Source organism: Pseudopipra pipra, chromosome 21, assembly GCF_036250125.1.
Source record: "Pseudopipra pipra isolate bDixPip1 chromosome 21, bDixPip1.hap1, whole genome shotgun sequence".
In the NCBI taxonomy this organism is placed as follows: domain Eukaryota; kingdom Metazoa; phylum Chordata; class Aves; order Passeriformes; family Pipridae; genus Pseudopipra; species Pseudopipra pipra.
In genome coordinates this window covers 1,418,585-1,435,245 of record NC_087569.1, presented here as the reverse complement: position 1 = coordinate 1,435,245, position 16,661 = coordinate 1,418,585, and the positions used below count along the sequence as shown (strand labels likewise).

General features: G+C 45.9%; 1 protein-coding gene across 9 annotated transcripts in view; it reads right to left on the bottom strand.

Moving 5' to 3' along the window:
• Window positions 1–16,661, bottom strand: part of AUTS2 (activator of transcription and developmental regulator AUTS2) — a 1,122,443-nt gene that overhangs the window by 863,685 nt on the left and 242,097 nt on the right. Inside the window, exon 1 of one of the 9 annotated variants that reach the window (XM_064677613.1) lies at window positions 6,160–6,402. The exons of 7 other annotated variants lie outside the window; for them this stretch is intronic. In XM_064677613.1, the coding sequence (XP_064533683.1) occupies window positions 6,160–6,170 (11 nt within the window). In that variant the 5' untranslated portion in view covers window positions 6,171–6,402. Of the gene's footprint in view, window positions 1–6,159; window positions 6,403–16,661 lie in introns of those variants that run through there. One more of the 9 variants, XM_064677614.1, reaches the window with a different exon arrangement.

Below are 16,661 nucleotides of genomic sequence, written 5' to 3'. Positions count from 1 at the left end.
TCACCGTGCAGGATGTTATTCCTCGTGGGAGGTCTGGCTGCACTTCACTCAGCCCTGGGAGCAGATGAAAGCCGAGGGGCAGCCTGGCCCTGAGCACACGTGGGGAGCCCACCTCCCATCCCTCTGGGGCTGGACACTGCACAGGGGTGGATGGCATTTCATCCTCTGGCTTTCAGCCCTGCCTGCTTTCTCTGGGCTCACCAGGCCATGGAGACACAAAGCCCACGGTCAGTGCTGGTGCTCCAGCCCAACCTGGCCTTCGAGGCTGGAAGAAGGGAAAAACGTCCTCAGACCCCCTTGCCAGCCTGGAGCAAAGCACAGCAGCTGTGCAGGCTGCACCCACCACCAGTAACCACCTACCGTCCTCTGACCTCTTTGTGTTGGCAGAAAGGCCAGATAACATCAAAATGCAATAATAAAAGGCCAGAACACGCAGCAAGGCAGGTCTGTGACGGGGCTTAATGGCAATCACAGGGTCACTCAGCCAAACCAGGCGGGACAAGAGCTGAGTCCAAGTGAGCACAGGCTCCTGAAGCACAAGGGCACATTAGAGGTTGGGATAAAATTATTCCCTGGGAAGGTGGGGAGGCCCTGGCACAGGTTACCCAGAGAAGCTGGGGCTGCCCCATCCCTGGAAGTGTCCAAGGCCAGGTCAGACAGGGTTTGGAGCAACCTGGTCTAGTGGAAGGTGTCCCTGCCCATGGCAGGGGGTGGAATGGGATGATCTTTAGGGTCCCTCCCAACCCAAACCATTCCATCATTTTATGATTTATAATAATCCATATTTACAAGTAAATTAAATTCCTACATCTATTTCCCTTCATTAGGCCCAATCTCTGTTCACAAGCACATAACATGATGAATTTCACTCATTTCCCTAAAACGCTGGCAGTCACAGTTGCAACGCAACTAAAAAAAATTGCAAACTTGTAATAGTCATAGGCAGGAAAGCAAAAAAATTTGAGCAGCTAAAAATGATAAAAATAGTGAACCAGGTGTCTGTGCTGAGTAATTCAGGAAGACACAACCCTTTGCTGATTGTTCCCACCAGTTTAAGGAGCAACATCTGATTTCACACCTGCAAAAATCCATCTACAAAGCAACGAGGAAAACAAGTAGCAAAGATAAATAAATAAAATTAGCACAATTATCTCCAGCGAACACTTTTGGAGCAAAACCAGATGGGTACCCACCTCTCAGGCACCAGCAAGGAGGGGTTTCAGTACCACTGCAACAGGGAGCAGCCCTAGGAGCAGGCTGGTTAAATCCCTGCTGCTCCTCAGGTGCTTCTGGGCATATGTCCGACCCAGAAAGCCACCAACTCAAGCAGTTATCCCTGACTCCATCCAGCCGTGGGTACAGATTTCTGGAAGAGTTCATCATTCCAGGGAAAATGAATGTTTCGGTGAGCTCAGGTCACCAGACTGATTTATCACCTTGGCTATCAGGCTCTTTAGAGCCACTGCATTATGCAAACACTGTGCACATTTCAGTATCTGGCCTCAAAACCACGGACTCCTGAAAATGTGTTCCCCACCCCAGCAAGGGGAGGAAGTGGTCTTGGATGAAAAACCTCGTTGCAGGGAGCGGGAGGGAGAAGAGGTTGTGCCACACGGGAGATAAACAACCAAACCTTTGTCAAATTACTGTTAAAAGGGACACGACAAATAACGAGCAGAGTCGGGGACGAAAAAAAACCACCCTAAATTCTCTAAAAAGACAGCCAACTCCTGAATCTCCAGCTGCAGAGCAGCCCTTTCAAGATGCAGCTCTCAGTGCTTCCTGCCTGGATCCCCCCAGAAGAGCAGCACGGTCTAATGGAAGTCACATTTGATGTGCTCTGTGCTGCTCAATGCAGAGTGGCTGAATTACCGGGTGCAGACCTCATCATACTCTTAAAAAGTAATTTGGAAGCAGGGCTTTGATTTAGATTGGCTTTATCCTTTACTTTCAAAGTACAACTGGTAATAATGTAGTCTGTGAGTTTAACATTTGAAACAGGGGTTCCATTTACCTCTTTGTACTTACTGGAGGAAAATTACTGTAATTGAAATCTTTCTGCTGGAAATGAAGCCCTTCTAACATTTAAAGTGGTTGCTTGTCCTTCAGGCTTTTTATTTTAGCTGTCAAAACTGTAAACTGCCTTTCAGAGCAATGAGAGTCTTATAAGAGAGGATGAAATGAATGCACCCTGGATCTAGGTACTGGGTGTTTTAATCTAATTTTCTAGCTAGAAATACAGCACTTCTCTCCCTTGGGCACTGCTGGGAACAGGAAAATTAAGCTTCACTTCAGCAATATCTATCAATGAACCTCAAACAAGGGACAGGGCTTTTCAAGGACAATGCAAAACCTTTCAAGTCCTCCAGCTTCACCCATAAGCTCCCTCCCACCCAGGCAGCAACACGTGAAGCCAGACTGCCCACTCACGCTGCCTCTCTCCACACATCTCCCACACTTTCTAGAATTTCATAGATTTTCCAAGAGTTTGCCTTTTTTCTTTCCCCCTCAAATCAAACTGATTTCCTAGTGTCAGCACTATTATTTGCATGGAGCTTTTGAATTTTAATTCCAGTGTAAATGCACTCAGGCTGAATACGGGTATTGTGTGAAAGTGGCTCATGGCCAAACGACCTCATATTAGATCTCTGAAAGGGTAAACATAAAAACTTTGGGGTTTGTCCAGTAGGCTCCCTTTTAGTTTGTGTTTCAGAATGTTAGCAATTAACATGATAGCAGACTCAAAGATGAAATCGTGTGAATTTCTACTTTAGCTAGTTTTATTATCTGATTATTTTAATCACAACTAAAAATACGTTGCTGTGAAAGGGTTTATAGTGCTTGTTTACATGACTTAAAAAAAATGTTTGGATGACTTGAGCAAACTAACACATCAATACAGCCAATGCCTCTCTCTTCTGTTTCCAGTTCCAACATGTCTTTAGGATAAAAGGTGAGCATCCAAAGACAGCTGAAGACCATTTTGCAGGCTTTGTGTTGCAGCTGCAGATGCGTGAACACTGCCCACCAGTACAAACCAGCCTCTGCACAAGCAGGCAGATAACCTAAAATTAACTGGTTAAGAGATGTCAAGGTGCCAGGTGGACCTAATGACTTTGGAAGCTCCCAGAAGATCCATGAGGGTTGAATCTCTGAAGCTCAGGCAAGTTACATCAGCACACCTTGGTTCAGGTCTATCTGCAGAGGCTGCAGATAATCCAAACCCAATCAATAGAACAGTTTATGGCAGGAAAGTGTAGTGATGCCAAGAGAATAAAACAGGTTGACAATCTATATGGGAAGGAATATTTTACGATATAAAAGCTACCTGCAGAGTTACCTCTGACATGTATATAAATACATATGCTTTATCACAGTGGGGTCTTCAGACCTCAGCATCTTCCGAAGTAAATCAAAAGAAAAAAAAAAAAATATTTGTGATGGCCAGAGGCAAGGACATCAACTTCAGCAAAGCCAGCCAGCTAATAAAAATGTCATTGAACTTCTTTAGAAGAGAATTAGGAGGGAGCAGTGCCATGTCAGCACTGCAGCACACACAGGAAGAGCAGCTCCAGTTCTGATTAACCGAGATACTGCACTGACGGCAGGGCAGAGACACAACCTTTCCCTAACCTAAAATGACCTGCCCTAAACAGAGATTATGTAACACTTCCACATGGGGAGAGTAAACTTAAATTAATTTAATTTTCACAGGCTGCTGCCAGGAGAGACATCACTGTCCTTTCTACTCACACTCACCCAGGTATTCCCAGGTACACCTTGCTGTACACTTGTGGTGAGCTGGGACACATCTGACCTGCCTGAAAACAAAGCCAGCCCAAAAAAGGAATAAAACCCCTTCAGTTTGGGTTGGGTCACTTCCCCAGGTGGCTGCACAAACACTACTGCTGACAACTCGGAGTGGGAGCACTCATTCCTGCAGCAGCCCACACTTGTGTCAGCTGAAGAGGAGAAACTGCATCTCCAAGTGAGATTCTAAATCCACTTAGACAAACTGCCATAAAAAGCTGTTTTGAGAATTTCAAAGGTTCTTCAGCTTAGCTCACATAAACCCAATTTCTAAAACCCTGACAACACAGAGAAGTTGCAAAAGAATTTGACCTAATTTTTTAAGCCACTGTGGTTACACTATCACAGAAACACTTGTTTGACAGAGTGTGTACCCAGAGAGCCCAGCCAGAGAACTGCACCAGTTTAATACATTCAGTGTCAATTCACACCCAAGCCATATTAGTACAACTTTCACAGGCAGACAAGACTTGAAGCTAATGCAGAACAAGCCCCAGCCACAATAAGAACATTGACACAAAATCCTGTGTTCAGTGAGGGGGACAGCCCCACCTCATAGCCAAGACCAAAATTTCTCCTGAGTCTCCCATTAAGAAACCCCCACTTCAACCAAAATGGATAACAGTCTCTTATCACACAGGAAATCCAATAAAAGACCAGGCATGCACTTCAGTTTTTGTCTTCCTAAGTGTGTGCATTATGGTTTGGGGATTTCCCCCCCCCCAACAGATGAACAGACTTGGCAACTTCCCTGGTGAATCGGAAGAAAGTCTTGTAAAGGCACAAGTAACTCTAAGAATACAGATTAAATGGGTTTCCTGGATTTCATCCATGATCAAATTTCCCAGGTTGTAGATCTCGAAAATATCTGTCTCTGACAAAGCTGGTATGACAGGTTATGTAACACACACAGAGAATCACTTGGTGACAGCAAAGCAGGAACATTATCTGCTGTGTTCAGGGACTCGAGGGCTTTCTGAATGAACTGCAAGGGCTATGAAAAAGAAAAAAAAAAAAGAAGAAACTGAATCACAAAATGTAAAAGAAAGAGAAATCCCCATGAGTTTCAAATAGCCAGCTTCACCCACTGGCAAATAACTACCGATTTCCTTAGCTTTTTATTTCCAGGAACTTCCATATGGTAAATATGCTGAGGTGATTTGTTTTGATATAGATATTTATAGGGCAGATATGATTTAAAGAACATAGAATTATAGTAGAGAAACATCAAGGAGACAATATATAAATGCCTAATAATGTGGGTTTTGCAGCCTTTTTGAGACTGCCCAAACCAAACAAAAATGGAAGTTACATCTGAGACTGTTAAATATGCTATTTCCAGCCTGGGATGAATGATAGGACAATCTTGTTAAATGAAATATAAATGCTTCTTGTTAAATGAAATATATATGCAGTATAACTTGAGGCACAAAGACAAGAAATAAATCAGTGTGGGACTATTTGCCAGAATAGAAAATTTCAGTCTAACAGCACACGCAGTTTTAAGAACAGCAAGTTGCAAACTGCTCGAGGATGTTTAGGGAACAGATAGTGAGGCTGCTTAGTATTTTCACAAAAAGAAAAAAAAAGTTGTCTTGCTCTTTTCCCTATTTTGCTGGATTAAAGAAAACAGCAAAGCTACATCCACATACTGACGGTTTCTCAGCACTATTGACAACCAGACCAGCCTCTAACCCGGGGCAGGAAACCCTCCAGGGAGATCTCCAGTGGAAATGCATCATTGTTAAGCAGGTCCTCGCTGCAATCTTGGTCCGTCCTCTCCCCATCCCCGTCCCTCCGCTTCCCCCAGGCATCTGGGTACCGAGGGGCAGGCGACATGAAGTGGAAGCTGAGTGTCAAAGGAAAACCCCACGGAAAGCACTCTGTTCTGTGCAGTAGGAAATACAGCAAACTCCGCAGTAAACCCCCAGCAAAGAGCCTTGGAATACATCTCGCTACAACTTCTTTCTTCCCTTAATAATTATGGACAATTAAACACCTAGTTGCTAAAGAAGAAGAGAAGAACTGACCTCCCTGCAGAAGCAGGTCACATCTCATAACGGGCTCCGCGGAACCAGAAATATCCCTCCCTTTCAAGCTCCACACGAGGAAAACAAACGCATCTCTACCACTTCTACTATTTTATTTTTTTTTTCCTGACGCAGCACTGGAGGCATGAGATCCGAGCTTCTCTCCTCCACCCGCACCGTGCTGAAGTTGCTGCCACGTTCCCAGCCCGTGCCCTGCGCTTTCGGCACAGCCTCATCCCTGGAAAACCAGCCCGCGGGGAAACTTCCCCGCTGCTGCCCGGGGAAGGGCTGCGGGACCGAGTGTCCCTGCAGGACTTACCTTCTCTGCATGCTTGAACTTGACGTAGAACCAACTTGACTTGATCATTGTCTCACCTCCTGCCCTCGTTACAAACGAAAAAGCAACCCAAAGCTATCCTGCTGACGGCGAGCAGCGCACCCTTCCCGACAGAGCGGGCGGTTTTCCAAGGGGAGCAGAGGATTTAGGGGAGAGAAAGACGAGGAGAAAAGCTCTCTCCGTGCCCAGCGCTGCCGTGTCCCCTCCTGCCCTCCCGCCGCGGTCTGTCCCTGCTCGGGAGCTGCGAGCGGCTCAGCCCCGCTCAGCCCCGCTCAGCCCCGCTCGCTGGCAGCTTGGCTGCCTGACAGCAGCATTCCTCAAATGGACTTCAGCTGCATTCATCACAAATGGCACATGTCAGTAAAGCCAGGAGGCTGGCTCCGGCGCTGGCAGCCTCCCAGGACCATGACCTCCCCCAGTGGGATGAATAATGAATTCCAGCACTTCCCTCCAGACACAGATTAACACCTGGCTAAACATTATTCTGACAATGAGCTGGTCCCTTCCGAGGACCCTCCACCGCCGCGTTAACCCCTTGCTCGCCCACCAGGCAGGGTAGCGATGCTTTGGAGGCTGTCCCGCAATACCCTCCCCCATCGAAAGAAAGATTACAGGACTATATATAGTTTAGAAACAATAAAGCCTCTTAAGCATAAAGCAAACATCTCCTTTCCGATTCTGCAGCTGCAGTAACGCTGCCGAGGAACTGGAGCAAGTCCTCAGGAGCCAGGCTCTCTCCTGATACCCCCTTTTCAGCCCCACCTCTACAGTCACACTTGGTGAGCTGTGATGCTGTCAGGCTCATGTTTTAAAATAATATCTGCAAGGACATCTGTAAAAAAAAAACCCAAACCAAACCAACCACCACTACCAATATGAAACTAATGCATAATAAATCCCGGGAAGCCACTGGTCAGGATGTTTGTTCTTCTGCCTGTTCAGAAACACTGCCCAATTCCCTGACTCTGGTTTAAAGTGACACATTCATTTGGCTGCAAATCTCCCAGCTCCCTGCATGCCATGGAGCAGTGAATATCACATTACAAACTACAGGGTGAAGAATATAATCAGTCTCCTGTGCTTCCACTGTGCACAGCCAGGGCTGTACTGGAGCAGAGCTATCTGGCCCAGCATCCCATGCCTCAACACTTCCCAATGCACAAGGAAACAATGTCAGAAATCTCAGGTCCACGGATGTGCCCTCAGTATCATATGTATTAAAACAGGACCTGAATTTGTCACACAGGTAGCTGAACCTCTTTATGCTTCCATAAGATGCTGAACAAGGTTCAGAACTTCACTATAGAAGCAAAAAGTCACTTCATTTTGCTGTTTTAACCAGCTATCTAATTATTTAAGTGGGAGTCTCACAGTACTCTACCCCAATAAAAGAGAATAATTTGCTTTCCATCATCTTCAGATCATGAATTTACGGATTTTTCTTGTCTCCCTTATATTACACCTTTTGGGGACCAGAGACTCACAGACTATTAAATTTCTCCTTGTATGGAAGCTGTGCATGTCTCCACAGATCCTTTTCATCACTCTCTTTACCTTTTCTAGGTCTCTTTTTCACAGGTAGAGTGAGATGGAATAAAGACATTTACAACTGACTTACCATCTCTAACTATATGCACACACAGAAATATAAAGCATATGAAACAGATCCTGAAACCCAGTTTGTCAATATTACTCACCTTAAAAGTACTATCAGTGCTGATAACGGTTCAGTGCATCATCTGAAAGCTGTAACTTTGAGAGCCTGGCTACTCATTCACCTCCAGCAGAGGTTTTTAGAACTTTTCATAAACTAAGACTTATACAAGGCATCCAAACATCAATATTGACCAATAACAACCACTGCATCTATGTGGAGCTGAGGCTGCTCAGCCCTGCTCTGCCCTTAGACCCCTTCCCTGCTCAGCCCCACTCTCCGTTAGGGCCCCACCCTTCTCTGCTCAGCAGGAAGGGAATTGGGGTGCAGTCCTTTCCCATTCCGCTCCGTGTGGTCAGCTGGGCTGGTTCAAATCATGGCCTTCCACAGCTGTAGTTGTCAGAAATTACTTTTAATTGATGCCACAGGAAAATATTCCCACTCTCCCTTTAATTCTGCCTTCCTGTGGGACAGCTGACCTATGCTAAAAGGTAAAATGCCCCAGCCCTTTTCAGAACTATGGAAACATCAAAAATGGATGAGAAGGCCTCCTACAGGGAGTAACATAGAAAGAAAATTAAAACATTGATTTTTATTAGCACCTTCTATTTTCTGCACCCAAAAAGCTGCTTTTTGGAGGAGCAAATGGATAAATAGGACAGATCTGGCTGCATGATTGAATGAGATCAGGTCAGTGCAGGAGCCTTGCTGCCTCCCCAGCTGCGACTGTTCCTCCATCCCGGCAGCAGGACGCATTCCCTGCAGCCCTGCCCGGGATTCACTGCAGACACCACATGTGTGGTGTGTCAAGAGCCGCCATCCACACGGACACCACGCTCTCTTGTACCCAATTAGAGGAAGTTTGCTCCCTGCACTGACCCAGGAGTCCCCGGGGGGGCCTCGGGGCAGCATCACAGGGCGCAGCCCCCGAGGAGGCGAGAGCTGCCACCCGTACCAAGCACAAACAGCTGTGGCTCAAAGCAATTACCAGGCCCTGGATGTTTTCCACTGGTTCATTAGCATCTGGCAGGACCTAAAGTTCCAGGGTCACAAAACACAGAGCTATTATTTTATCTCAGGAAAATGCACAGCGACATCCCTCGAGAGCTGTCCTTTTGCAATCAAAGGACAAGTGCAGTGCAGGGAATGGAGATGCAGAATTTCCAGCCATCACATCCCCCAGCCAGGCAGGGATGGGCCCATCGTGCCACAGATTGCTCATTTTTTGTCACACTGTTGAAAACCCCCACATCATCATCCACAAATAGCCCCTGGCAGCGTCAGCAGAGCCTGGTGATTCCTTACAGCACCGACAGCTGGGCAGGTTTGCACACACGAAGTACACACCAGCTTAAGTTTTCAACACTCCGTTCATCTTTGCAGTAGAACAAAATACACCATTTATTTCCAAACCTACAGTGTCAGCACTTTCTCTGAGATGTATTTGGTGTTCCAGTTTTATAGAGCTATAATCTGTGTGGTGCATGACACAACAGCTTCACTTCTGTTTCACAACATTCATCTTCACCTCCTGGGGACAGGCTGCCAGACAAACACCACCTCGGGCAGAGATCCATCCCTAAAGGTGCTGCAGCACTCACCTCCAAAACCCTGTTAGCCCACACCTGCTCTTTCAATCAGCATCAATAACATGAAATAATGTGCTTTTCCAGTTCTCAGTTTGTACAGCCACAATCCTGATGCATTTTATATGGCCCTGCAAAGGGAACCATGTTTTGATAGAATTCTCACAGTTCTCCCAGAATAATCATACTTTGATTTATTCAGCAGGTTTTGCTATACTCTAATACACCATTTCAACTGTGAGACAGTGTACAAAGGAATTGAAATAACCTCCTTTTTAACAGACCATTGGTTCTAAGCCTTTTAATACACCCTAATGTATATTTAGATATCGATCCATGTTCATTTCAATTATTCCCCATGACAAAGCTAATCACACACTAATGCAATGTGCAGTGTAACAGTGAGTACTGAGTGCATTTTTAAGCCTCCTAAGAGCAGTATGTACCTCCTCCTTTACTCTCTGACTTTAGGTTTGTTGTTGAGTCAGACTACCTGCTTGGTGCCACATGGGAGGAAGGAAAGGAGCCAACCAGACACTATTTCACCTATTTTCACTATTTCACATGGCAGTATCAATGCCCTGAAGAACCCACTTGCACAGCAGAGCCAAGCTACACCAACCCTGGAGGAAGCTAAAGAGCCCTGACCCTTATGCCAAGCAAAATGAACCTCTGTGTACGTGCAGGGAGGCTAAAGCAAGATGATGCATTTGCAGCAGGGCCAAGATGAATTACATCCATTCCTGTCTTCTTGGCACTAGGAGAGCAGAAAATCATCTCCCTCCCTATTACCATAATAGCTTTCACACTTCCCAACCAGCAGAGTGAAGTGTGGGGATGCTGAAAGAAACAGCACATAAACAACAAACACAAAGTTTAGATAATGTTTACAGTAATTTTTATAATGAGCCTGTGGGGGAAAAAAAAAATAAAAGCAATTTGGAATAAGTATAAATGAAAAGGATTCTGAAATGTTTTTCAGTTCAGAGTGGCTCCTAATGCAGCAGCCAAAGCAGGGATCTCAGGGAGATTACATGAGGCTGAGAGCAGAGCCTGTGGGAGCTGCCAGTCCACTAAGAGAGAAAGTTTTTCCCAAGCTCAGAGAAGTGTAGAGTAACATGGATTCTATAAGTGAAGCGCAGGTGTTGAAGCTCCTGCCTGCCTTCCAACATGACCAGCACTCCCCCAGCTCGAAATCTGAAAATACCTGGTTCACTTCAAAGCACCCACGTTCCACAACAGCCTTTCTGCTTTAGAAGTAACCCAGAACCACACCAGCTCTGTACTGAAATACTTTACAACCTAAAAGGCTTCCCAGGACACGGGCAGTGAGGAAAGGGGTCAGAATGCCCAAACCCAGATCAGTGGCTACATCTCAGAGCCAACATGATGAACAAATGAGGCATCCAAAGTGTCCCAAGGCCGGTGTTGCCAGACATTTGTGAGTCACATGGAGGCCCACAGGGAAATATCCTCTTCCAGCCTACTAGGAAACACTGTGGGATTGGCTGTCTTGTTATTATCATGGTAACAATCCCATCTTGTACCTTATAACCCTGCTCGCCCATCAGCACCATCTGCTCTTTCATCTTGAGTGCTGCTGAAAAATCTCATCATGAACATGCTGCTGTCAATTCGGACTTCTGTGCACATTTTAAAGGAACTCTCTAGGTCACTGCTTTGAATCCCATGTGGGCTGGCAGGATCTGAGAGCTCTCATGCTTTAATACCCACTTAGAGCAGGCACAGGATGAGCTGCATCCTGCCTATCGAAGTTCCTGGGACTGGCACCATTTCAGAGCAATGAGATGCAGGATGAAGTGGTTCAGGAGACCAGCACTACCACCGGAGTCATCCTTTATGGAAAGATTCTTTTGCAATGACTTAAAAGTGCAAGTGACCTCTTCCCTGGCTGCTCTAAGATTGTCAGGTCCGTAGGTGCTCTAAGGGTGGTGTCAGGTCTCACAGCTGCTTTCCCCTGGGACTAGGATAAAGCCCAAGAAAGGCTGCCTGATTCAAAGAGTACAGATTAACTCAAGAAAAACAGTCTGAAGTACTTTATCTCCCCCAGCCAAGTGCCAATTTGTAATGAGTTACAGTGAAGGGCAACCCAGCTGGGGCACATGCTCAGCTTTCCAGGTAAAATTATGGCTTGGAGGCACAACCACAGAACCCTGAAAGATTCTACAGACACCTCAACACAGTCCACAGAGGACAAGAAACAGACATTTGCTCGTGGTTTACAACCTGCAAGAGACAGACAGAGACAGAAGCAGGACAGCCCATAAGCCTGGCACACAAGAGCAGGGCTCATGATGGCTCACAATATGGTACTTCTGCCACACTGGGTTAGATCAGGGTGCAGTAAGGAGAGCTGCTGATGGTATATGATATATATGGAACTGTGCCAGGAAGTCACGTGTGAGTATCTGCAGCAATGGGAGGCAAAGGTGGCTTAAAATGCCTTTTTAACCTCTCTGAAAAAGGTGCAGTGCTATGGTCTGTAATTTAAAAAAATAACAATAATTGTCAGCTGGACAAAATGGCTTATGATATTAAGAGAAAATGATGCTTTTGTAAACCTATACAATGGTTCTGCATTTTGTTCCCCAGCTTTCTGGTTTGTAGAGCTCCAGCACTATTTGGACAGGGTTTTATTACCTGGAGAAAAAAAATAAATCACTTCTGAGAACACACCAGTACTCAAAAGTGTTTGGAATGACACAATTCTCAAATGCAGAAAGCAGTGATTTCTGTGACATTCCGTCATTTCATCCCACTGAACACGGCCCTGCAATACAGTACAGAACTGTGTGTATATACCTCCTTCATTTAGACATGGAACAGGGATGAGGGAGCAAATACATCCTGTGGGGAGGGGGGGAGTAAAGAAATGCTTGAAAAAATAGAACCTTTGCATGCAATGAACGTATTATACATTGAGGCACTACCACAAGTTCCCTTTGAACATAAAAAGGGATTAAATGGCAGGGCACTAATGCCCACAGCTAAATCAAGTCCTGTTCAGCAAAACGTTTTACACTAAAAATCCATAGCAGCACAGATGAGGCTGCAGTGCCAATAGCTCTGCACAGCCACGGCTACAGGGCAATTTACACCTCAGCAATAAGTGCTGTAACCTATTTAACACTTGCCAAGGCACGAGGCTGTGCACAGGGACTGTGAGCAAGGACCAAGGCAGCAGTTACACAGAGCTGTGAGGTCCCTGCAGCCGTGCCCAGCACCCCAGCAAGTCTCAGATCCCACCCCCAACAGCCCTGGGCAGCCCACTCACATCCTCATCACAAGCATAACAACTCACAAACCCAAAGCCATTCCTTTGGCAAGATTCAAAATTCTTCTTGTGTTACACAAAACAAGTAATCCAGCACAGTGCAGGAAGGCAGAGGCAAAGAAACAACCAGTATCTCGCCAAACATGGGGCTACACATCCCAGCTCCCCGACAGAGAACACCCTGAAAGGTCCTTATTGAGGCCTGGCATGGGCATAACCCACATCTCTGGGAAGCTCCCAGGATCTGCCCAAAGGTTCCCAGGCTGACTGGATCAGCTCTGAGGATGCTTTGTAGCCACCAAGCAGAAAAAACACCCCAAGAGGACCAGTCTGGAGCCCACAGCCCAGAGCACGTGTGTTCATGCCTGTGCATGTAATACCTGACCAAAATACAGCCAGGCCACTGGAACCTGCTCTGCCATTGAACTTCCAAAGTAATTCTAATTCTTGTGAAGTTTCCCTTTAAAAATGAGATTTTGTTCTTTAATATTCATTGACTTCTAGTTTGCTTCCCACACACAAGGCATTATTTACTCTACAGTGGCTCGGTGCATCAATTATGGTAATAGTTTGTGAATAACATTTGCATTATGGGAAAATGAGCCTGGTTATTTAGCACTAGCCGAACCATCCCTCTGGAAAATTGTCACAAACATACATATCATATGCCTCCACTTAAACAGATCTGTAATTACATTCGTTTATTAAAAAGAGCTCAGCTTTTTTTTTTCTCTCTCTTTCTTTTATTCCCCTAAGTCCTCTTTCTGAGAGCAGACTAACATCTACAGAGCCCTTTCCCTTACTCACACACCAAAGGTAAAGGCTAATGACTGCTGCTACCATGATCTCTTCCTTTACACTCAGATGTTAGGGGTGTAATGCATCTCCCACATTAGTTTACTTTAATGCAGAAAGTGTGGCTCAGTAATTGTGGCGTTTGATTAATGCTCCATTTCAGTGCCCCCGGCTAAATTCCAAGCTCAGTTCAACTACTGTAAATTCTGATTAACATCTGAATTACATCAGCACCCGCAGTTTATATTCCACAAGCAGGACTGCACAGTGCAAGGCACTGAACACAGAGAGCACCACAGTCCTCACTTCACCCAGAGTAGCTGCATTGCTGCTACTTCTCTGCACCTCAGAGTTTAAAGTAGCAAATAAGGCATAAAACACCTTCTCAGTGTGTATGAGCACCTGCCTAAAGACTTGTCAACTTCTTCAAGCAGTTGAGAAAAGAAATATTAAAACAGAGAGTGTTCAAAAAAACCAGCAAAAACACCCCAGAAAAACAAGCAGCTTTGTGCATTGAGGAGCTGTAGTACCCAAACTGACAGTATTTCTTACACTCACACTGCAAAATTCTTGTCAATAAATTGTTATGTTAGTGTAAAGCAGCTGTTGGCTTGCTTTTATAATGTCCATTGGAAGCTCAGATAGACTATTGATACTGAAGTGCAGCCTTGTTTTTCAGCAAGATGTGAAAATAAACCAGTAATGTTGGACAAGCTTCAGTTTGCTCTACCTCTGTAAGACCTTCCACCTGAGCTCTCAACACATGGAAGATACCAGGTATTGGTGTATGCAACACCAAAGCATCTTCGCACCCAGCACAGCACACCACGTTTTCTCCACTATAGTGACAAAATTGAAACTGCTCTAATTTACCCTGTACAGCATTTGTGCATTTGGGAGTTGCTCTAATGCCCATAATTCCAGCTGTGGTCTGACAATCTCCACAGGAAAAGCTTCAGCACTGGCCCAGCACACACGTGCACCAAGTGCTGGGTGTTGTACCTCCCACACGGGCTGGGAAACCAGCTCAGCCCAAGACCAGGACTGCTGGGCACACACACTGAGCTGAGCCAGGACATCCATCCAGCTCAGCAGATCAACACCTTGGTGGCTCCTCTGTTCTCTGGGAATGCTGTAAAGTCTAAACCAAGCTGGGAAGTGAACACAGGCCAGTAAGTTGCGAGTCCTTAGGTGGTAATGCCAGTGTGAAAGGACTGTCACTCTCCCAGCTTGGGGGCACTTTCCAGAGCAGCATTCCAGCCTTGGGCTCTGCACAGCCCTGCTGTGCCTGTACCCTCCAGTCAGCTGTGACCACAGCAAGGACTAACTGTCATTTTGAACTTCCAGGTAGAGATGTCAGTGACTGGATATGCAGGGAATTCAGACACAGTCTTACAATTAACTGGACATAACCTTCCACTCAGTTCAGAGTAGCCCGGACACTAAAAATGCCACAGCAGAAAATCTTACACTAGAAGAGTAAGATTGCATCTGGACAGCACCATGTGTTTTGAAATGTCAACTCCAACACACTATATCCTTTTCCGAGATAAGTCAGGAGGGAGGTGTAAAAGAGAAATCAGTTATTGTGATACACTTGAAATCTAAGTATTAACTTGTATTGAAGCTCTTGATCTAACAAAGTACCACTACAAAATGTGTAACAACAAAGCCCAAAGCTCACCCCCATCCAATCTAGGCAATGCTACACTCGGCACAGCAACACCAAATCCAACCAAACCTTTTCGCTCTGCTTAGGCCCCCCTGAACAGCACAGCACCCTGCTTGCCACAAGGCTCAAAGGTGACACTTTGTGTCCTGTCTCAGCAGGAAAGGTGTGCTTGTTTTAACAGCCGAGAGAGCAGGTTGGCAGCGCTTGACAAGGCTGAATCAAAGTGTCTGCAAAGAGAATGGCAAAGGTCAGGCTGATGCTGTGAGCTGGCACTGCAGCCATGTGCCACGAGCTCCTGTCTGCTGGAAAAACATTCAGCTCTTGTCTTTGACACACTCTCCCTTGCCACACATTTATCTTCCCCATCCTAAGAGAGGAAAGATTAAAACAGACATGTAAAAAGGATGAGGAAAAGAAAACTGCAGAACAGTCCCCTCCCTCATTTTAATTATTGATGGAGACAGCCTAAGCAATCTGTAAGCCATATACATAATGTATTTACTTGAAAATCCCAGCAAATCCACACGGCATTACAGAACAAACTACAAGCTGATCTGGGAGCACTGTCTTAAGAACTGGGTAAGCTGTCTCCATATACTCAAAAATCTGTTTGACAAACGGAAAGATTAGATTAATGTTAATAATGTTAAGGTCCTCAGCAGCACTCCCTGCCCCAGCAACCCGGTTTGGGTGTCCAGGTCTTGTCTTTCATCCACCCCAGATAAGTCTGTGCTTAGAATGACAAAGGCAACACTGGCTTACATTCTTGAAGCCCCCCGGGTTGATTATACACCCCATCAGTAATGTTCAGGGATCAGCCAGAAAGCAGCAGATGTTTTACGTAGCAAAAGACCACGTTAAAAAAAAAAAAATCCCTCCTTAAAACAGCTGCTTTTAGTTTTGGGGCTAAGGAGGGTGGGTGGGGGTAAAGGGAAATGGGGGCAAGGAATCAGACTTCAGCCTGACTTTGGTGAAAGATGCTGTGCCCCCCTCTGCCCTGACACTGACTGGAACCACCTGGACAAGAAACACATCCATTAAAAACAGCGTTCCTTGGAGAGCTGACACACAGTGTACGCAGCAGCAACACACTTCACTACAGCATGGAAATGCAAGATCTGGAGCTCACTGAGCCATTCGTTGTGTTTTAATTTCCGAGTGGTTTTTTTGTGTTTTAATTTCCAAGTTTCCTCTCTCTCTGTAAGGAACTCAGGACAGCCAAGGAGCAGAGCACTCAGTGAGCTTGTGTGCTCCAGGGAAGGGGCAGGGGACTGCCACTGTCACCCCCAGCACCGGGGTGTGACACAGCACAGGATGAGCCCCGGCAGGTCCCGGCTGGCCCGGACACCCTCCCCCTGCTCGCCCAGATGCTGCAGGGCAGGGCCTGTTTGCAATTTTCTTTTCAACCACCACTATGAAAACACAAACCTTCAGACAAACGGATCCTTCACTTCCTCCTCGCTGCTTTTAGGGGTTTCTTTA